General features: G+C 41.7%; 1 protein-coding gene across 1 annotated transcript in view; it reads left to right on the top strand.

The window, feature by feature from the left end:
* Positions 1-7741, top strand: part of CEP192 (centrosomal protein 192kDa) — a 150089-nt gene that overhangs the window by 778 nt on the left and 141570 nt on the right. The window contains exons 2-3 of the mRNA XM_012649963.1: positions 4956-5123; positions 6806-6931. Coding sequence (XP_012505417.1) covers positions 4960-5123; positions 6806-6931 — 290 coding nt within the window. The 5' untranslated portion in view covers positions 4956-4959. The remainder of the gene's footprint in view (positions 1-4955; positions 5124-6805; positions 6932-7741) is intronic.

Here is a 7741-nt window from a genome sequence, read left to right as displayed (position 1 = left end):
AACTCCTGACCTTGAGCGATCCACCCACCTCGGCCTCCCAGAGAGCTAGGATTATAGGCATGAGCCACCGCGCCCGGCCTCTCTGTTGAATTTTTATATGGATATAATCCTCAGTGCCAGCAGGAAGCAGGTCATCACCCTTACTTGCATCAGCCAAGGGGTCGAAAGAGTGGAGGTTCTGGATAGCGGACATACGATACGATTCCTCGGAGAAGGCGCGCGGGGGGGACGGAGTGTCGGGAAGCGAGGGGGCTCAAGGGGGAGGCTGCTGAGTCCTCGGTGGCGGTTCAGTGACTGGGGCCTTTCTAAATATTTTTGATCTGTGATTGGTTGAATCCACAGATGCAGAACCCACAGTTAGGGAGGGCTGGCTGTACAGGTCTAGAACACAGAGGTCTGGGCTGAAGGTGGTTTGAAGGTGAGAGCAGTGGCATCAGTGCAGAGGAAAGGATAGTCTGGGGCTAGGCTTGCCTGGGCAGGAATCCTCTGCTCTCACTTGTACTTTGTGGCCTGGAAAAGCCTCTTCATTCCCTCTCTCGGTCTCGGTTTCCTCAATAGTGGGGATAAAATGGTTACCTTACAAATTTGACACGGGGATTAGAAAAATGTATATAAAATACTTAGTACATTACTTGATAATAGCCACTGAATATCAGCAAGCTAGCTGGGGGTTATAGATTATTCCTTTCAATTCATTTTTTTTCAACTCCTATTCCCATCTGTATATCAGGTACTGAGAATATGTGGGTGAGCAAGATAGACATTTCCCCAAGAAACTGCCTTTCTAAATACATAGGGGTTAAACTTAAAGATGAGGCCACCCACTGAGACTGTCCTCATTCATTCATTTTGCAAATATTTATTGAGTACCTACTCTGTGGTAGGCATTGTTTTAGGTGTTGAAATAGTAATGGACAGAGAGGCAAGGCCCTTGCTCTTAGTAGACAATCATTTTAGTGGAAGAAGAAAAACAAACGCAAGAATAAATAATGATAGATGCTGGAAGGAATTAAAATGGATGTGATAGAGTATGGGCCTACATTCGACTTAATGACAAGGGATAACTTCTCTTAGAAAGTGATGTTTAAGTTGACGTGAATGTCAGGAAGGAAAGCGCTGGCTATGCAGAGATCTGGGACAGTAATATTCTAGGCTTCAGGAGTGTTCTAGGAACAGAAAATCCAGTACATGGTGGGTGAGCCTGAGAGGGATGGGAGAGGGTGACAGGGCTCACAGAGTTTTGATTGGCTGATGGTACCTTAATGGTCCTTTTGCCTGCTGTGTGGAGAATTAATTGTAGGGTGACAAGAATAGAAGCATGGAGAAGGGTGAGGAAGCTTTTCAGTAGGGTAGAGTAATAGTAGTGGAGAAAGATTTGGAATGTTTCAGGGTGTGTTTTGAACATAGACATGGTTTGCCTTCGGGAACAGACTCTACTAGTAGATATGTTTTGTTCGGCAGTAGTGTTTTGTTGAATTTTACTGGCTTCATGTGGGGCCTGTAATTTCCAGCTGACCGTGGTCCTTATTGTCCTGTTTCCTGGCAACATTTGTGCCTTAGTTTGAGCTCCTTAGTGTATAAGATGTAAATGGCATGATGCAAAGCCTGAGGGCAGAATTCTGGCTACCCCTAGCATTGAGGAGCAGACAGAGGACGAGGAGGTCAGGTGAGATGTGTGAGTAGTGACTGTGGAGCGTTCTAAGAGGCTTGGCTGTGAAGGAAAGGTAAGGTGGCAGGAAGTGCAAACGAAGGATCAGGCAGGCTGTTTTCTGCTTCCTCCATCCTAACATGGGAGAGTTTTGAACTTGTTTATGGAAATCAAGAAGAGAGAATAGTTAAAATATGGAAGAGAGGAAAGTGCTGGGGCATGGTCTGAGAGCAGAGTGCTCAGATGGTTGCTGATGGATTTGCTGTATGTTGACGTAGGTCGAAAACATTCATTCATCCACTCAGCAAATTTATTGAGGGTCTCCTCTGTGCTAGCACAGTTCTACATAGGAATGCAGTGGTAAACCCAGTGGGTGAAGTCTTGCCCTCATGGAGCTTATGTTCTAATGTGAGAGGAAAAACAGATAAGCAGGTGAAATATATATTAGTAGCATGCTGGCTGGTGGTCAGTACTATAGAACAAAGGGAGCAGAGCAGGGAGGTTGAGAGTGCCATGTTCACCTCTGTAGGTTGATGAGGCAAGGCCTGACAGTCAAGTGAACATTTGCACCAAGACCCGAAAGAAGGCAAGGTGCAAGATGTGTGGATCCCTGGTGCGTCGGGCTGGTCAGAGGCCAGGGCCAAAGCCCTGGAGCGGAGCCTGCTTAGCATGCTTCAGGGACAGCAGGGAGATCAGGATGGCTGGAATGGCATGAGCAAGGGAGAAGAGTAGCAGGAGATGACGCCAGAGATTATCCAGGCTCCGGTTTGCCTTTTACTCTGCATGTGGTGGGAAACCAGTGGAAGGAGGGTTTGTGGTGAGTGATATCTGACTCATTTTACAGAGCTGACTTTAGTGTGTGGTGAGTAGCCTCCGGGAGGCAGAACGGAGCCATGGAGATGGTTGGAAGGCTGTTGCAGTGAGTGTCAGGAGTGTCACAGGAGGTGTTGGTGGTCTGACTCACGTGGTAGTAGAGGGGGCAGTGAGGAAGGGCAAGGTTCTGGGCATGTCATTAAAGCATAGCCATTGGGATTTGCATGGGGATTGCACATGGGGGTGTGTGAGAGGAGTCGGTGATGCCTACGGTTTTGGCCTGAGCACTAGAGGCTGGAGTTGTCATTTTCTCTGGTGGGGAAGACTGAAGAGCAGGCTTTTCTGGGGTGGGGGAACAAGGTGGACTGTAGATTCAAGTTCTAGGTGCCTGCTAGACATCTAAGTGGAAAAGTCATGTAGGCGATTGAATATCTGAGGTTCAGAAGAGAGGCCCAGGCTGGAGGTGTAAATTTCATATGATATTTAAAGGTTTGAAATTGAGGGCAGTCACCCAGAGAGGGTGGGTAGATGGAGGAGATCAAGGACCAAGCTCTGGAGCCTTCCGCTGTATGGAGGTCCCGGAGATAAGGAGGAACCAACAACGGAGAAGGAAAAGAAGCAGCTGGGCAGTTGGAGAACCAGACATCTGTGACGTGGAAACCAAGTGATGAAAGTATTTCCCCAAGGAAGGAATAGTCATCTGGATCTGTTCTCTTAGGTTGATGATGAGAACTGAACAGTGACCACAGCGTTATAGGGTTTGGCAACAGGGAGAGCAGTGCCGATGTTGATGAGCATTTTTGGTGGGGCAGTAGGACAGAAGCCGGAGCGGGGTGGGTTCAGGGGAGGACAGGAGTGGAGCTGGGTAGCCAGTTGGGATTCCTTTTGGGGAGCACGTGGTGAAGGGAGCACGGGCAGGTGTGGTGGCAGCCGAAGGAGAGGATGGGGTGTGTGGAAGGCTTTTTTAAAAGATGGGAGAACTAGCAACCTGCACAGTGTGGGAAGGGTCGCACAGAGAAGACTTGGTGGTGTTAAGAAAGGGGCCGGTTGCTAGAGTGAGCGCGGGTACAGGCGTGAGAGGGGTTGGGACCGAGTGTGAAGGGGAGGGGTGGGCTTCAGACAGGAGCATCGACGCTCCATCCATATCAGGTAAGTTTTACAGTTCTGTAGTGGTTTTAAACTTTTTCTACTTCATAGAGTAATTAAACTAGTCCATGCTATCTGAAATCTATACTTTAATCTGTTCTTGACTCTGATGAATTATCGTAGTTCTTTGAATAGTCTTCCAGGCTTTAAGTCCTCTCCCTTCCTATCCTGTATTTTGATTGTATCCGTCCTTTCGTCCATTGCAGAATACAGTCCAAACTTCCTAATAAACCATTTAAGACTTTTAGGACCTGGCTCCATTCTGTTACTCTAGTTTCATTTACCGTGTTATTTTGTATGTCAGTTGCCAAAATACACCGAAGTATTTGCTGTCTTTGCACTTGGAGTCAATTTTGGAGTCAGATCTGGGAAAATTTAGCTAATTTACTCTCTTGAGTTTATTTTTCATCTGTAAAATGGGATATTACCTACTAAGGTTTTCTATGGATTCAATGAGTTAAGGTGGTAGGTTTGCAATACATTTTAATTGTCTTTACCCTTTTCTCATTTATTTGTCATCCTAAAAAACTCATCTCATACTGTCTGTAAAAGTTCTCATTCTTTAAGGTACTATGCCAACAACCCCGCATTTTTCGAGCATTTCCTAATATATTTATCTTTTTGTTCTCCCCCTCATATTTTCTTCCCTGAATTCTATACAGTGTTTACATGATATGTACTCTGAAAGATTCTTGAGACTGGCTAACATCTCTAGAGCATTGTGGTTAGGATCAAGTTGAACCAAGGGCCAGCGTGGTATAGATTTTGTGTTTTCCAGACTTAGTTGTTTGTGTACCACTTTTATCATTTGTGCTTGTCTGTGTGCCAACTATACCTTTTTCTTTGAATGGGCTCACTTTTTAAACTGTATATTCATTCTTCACAATAGTCTCTGAAATCAGGAGCTAAATTTTGCTCATTCTGTTTTTTCTATTCCATATTAAAATGAGTACATAACTGCCAAACTTTTAAATATGCCCTAAAATCATGTGTATATACCGTCAGTGTTACGCCATCTTTGCCGGCTTTACTAGATACGTTTGTAGTAATTCACATTTCCTTGCTATACCAAGCCAAGGGTAAATTAAATGGTGTTGTATTTCGTTATTGTGCTAATTATAAGATAAGTTTGTTTGATGTTTATATTCTCAGCTATAAAGTAGCAAAGTATTCTAAGAATTTCTTTATCACAGAATATTTGCCAGTAGTATCTTCTCATAGTGATGTTCCAAAAAAACGATTTTTTCCTAAGATTTATCAGTTTTCTAAGATTTATGAGACTTGTACTCTTAATCATTTAAAAATGTTTTACTATATTTGATTTATAAAAGTATTTCTGTTGTTGCAGTGAGATGGAAAATTTTCGAGGGATAGCAGAGGAGTCATTTCCAAGCTTTTTAACTAATTCATTACTTGGTAATAGTGGGACTTTAGAAAATGTCACTCTTTCTTCAAATCTTGGCTTGCCTGTTGCTGTTTCCACGCTTGCTAGAAATAGATCCAGCACTGATGACAGGTAAGACTTTGAGCAGATTTCTTTTCTAGGTCCATAAAACCTACAACATACTGATACTTATGTAAAATTTCTCAGTCAAACTGTGAAGCTTTTATCTGCTTTATCTGTGAAGGAGATGGCCAAATATGTAAAATGAATATAGAAAAAGAACTTGCTGTCTTTTCCCCATTCCATTTTCTTATCATTGGATGGTTTTGGGATTTGAGTACCAGTGACCTTTTTTAGTCTACTAAATATTGTTTTTTCTGTCTGTAGTGTTTTGGATTTGTATTAGTTCAGTCTTATCAATGGCTGAAAATGTAAACTAATTTGTGTTAGCAAAGTCCAAAAGGGAAGTTAATTATAAGGGTATAGGAGTATGTCATGAAATCAAGGGCAGGAATGCAGAGCTGTGTCAAAACAAGGGACAGAAGTCGGGATCTGGGAAGCCATCAGGACTTAGATTTCTGTCATCTCACACTTCTTCTTTGTAACTCTTTCATTCTTTCTTTCAACACAGTGGTTTATCTGCTTTTCTGTTTCATGTTGCACAACATGGCAACACAAACTCTCAAAAGACATCTGTGGATTACATTTCTAGCTACACAAGGAGACTAATGAACTCTCTCTTAAAATCTTACACATTACTGGTACAGCTTGAGTTAGGTGTCCATTCCAAATCCAGTCATCTGTGTCTAGGATTTTGGGTCACTGAATGTGTTTAGAGCTATGACAGGGTCTCCCCTTTTTTTTTTTTTCTTTTTTTTTTTTGAGACAGAGTCTCACTGTTTTGCCCGGCTAGAGTGCCGTGGCGTCAGCCTAGCTCACAGCAACCTCAAACTCCTGGGCTCAAGCGATCCTACTGCCTCAGCCTCCCAAGTAGCTGGGACTACAGGCATGTGCCACCATGCCCGGCTAATTTTTTCTATATATTTTTAGTTGTCTGATAAATTTCTTTCTAATTTTAGTAGAGACGAGGTCTCGCTCTTGCTCAGGCTGGTCTCAAACTCCTGAGCTCAAGCAATCCTTCCTTGGCCTCCCAGAGTGCTGGGATTACAGGCGTGAGCCACCGCGCCTGACCAAGGTTCACTGTTTACTGGACTTACATGGCTGTCTTTCTCTTTCAGCCTTTAGTCTGTTGTTACTTCTAAAGTACCTGAGCTCTTATTGTGATAACTTTCAGTTCCCAAAGTAAATTTTCTCTCTTAGGAACTAAACTAGATTTTATTTTCTTGACTTACCTTATTTCAGTTTTATAACCAGATAACTATTTGGTTAAATATACCCTATTTTCTATCTCCAAGTGTGATGTGTGCATTTCACACACCCATTACATATAGGGTCTTGGGTAACATGTAAAGTTTGCCCATGTTTAAATATCTAACTGCTTCCCATCTTTTCTCAACCTAAACATTTGGTGAATAGTGTCATCTTTTTACCTTTGGGATCAAGGAGTTGGATTAACTCTCTAAGCTCTTTTAGCTTTAAGATTTTTGACTGTATTGTTGAATACAGATAAACATCCCATTGCTTGCTGATCCACAGGTTCTGTGCTTTGCACAGAGGATGATAGTTTTGAATACAGGGGACCCTATTTGTTTTACCAGCTGGTGGTTGGTTTTACTATCACGCAGCCCTATGTCATGGTGAAATTTAAATGTGTGTAATTTAATTCTTAACAATTAAAACAATTTTTTGTGTAGGTATCCTGATATCCAGGCATCTTACTTAGTAGAAGGGAGGTTTTCAGTTCCATCCGGATCATCTCCCAGCAGCCAGAGTGATGCTGAACCAAGAGAGAAGTTACAGCTTAGCTTCCAAGATGATGAGTAAGTTCATACCTTCATTTGCTTACACTGTGTTAAAAACAGGTCTTACTCAGCCTTGTGGAAAATGAAAATGTGCTTGTATCTCTGATTAATTCTAAGAATCTTCAGGAATTTTCTTTATGTGCTTTAAACACATTTTTAGTCTTTCAAAACATTTTTTTGATTCTAAAAGTAATATATACTCATTGAAAAAAACATAGAGAATTATTAGCAAGATAATAAAGGCCTATAATCCCACTAACTAGCAAATAGCTACTGGTTACATTAAAAACAATTTTTTTTTTACTTTTTTTAAATTAGAGATGGGGTCTCACTGTGTTGCCCAGGCTGGATTTGAACTCTTGGGTTCAAGTGATCCTCCCAAGTTGCTGGGACTACAGGTTCACACCACTGTACCTTGATACATTTTCATTTATAGTCTTCCAGACTTTTCTATGTGCATATATGTTATTTAATTTTTTTTTTACGGAATAGGAATAAACTGTTATACTATTTATTATAACTTATAAAAATTAATATACAGCATTATGTTCAGCTTTCAATTATAATTAATATGAATCTATATCATGTTAATGGCTTATACTCACGTGTTTGGGCATTTAGATTATTGCAGTCTTGCTATTATAAATGTAATGAACTTTGTATTTATACATTTATGGATACATTTTGTACATTTAGGAGATTTTTAAGATAAATTCTTAGGATTTAAATTGCTGAGTTAAAAATATTTTATTTTAGGCCGGGTGCGGTGGCTCACGCCTGTAATCCTAGCACTCTGGGAGGCCGAGGCGGGCGGATTGTTTGAGCTCA

Source organism: Propithecus coquereli, unplaced genomic scaffold, assembly GCF_000956105.1.
Source record: "Propithecus coquereli isolate 6110/MARCELLA unplaced genomic scaffold, Pcoq_1.0 Scaffold308, whole genome shotgun sequence".
NCBI classification, from domain to species: Eukaryota; Metazoa; Chordata; class Mammalia; order Primates; family Indriidae; genus Propithecus; species Propithecus coquereli.
Note: the sequence above shows the minus strand (reverse complement) of the source record. Positions and strands in the feature narration are given on the sequence as shown.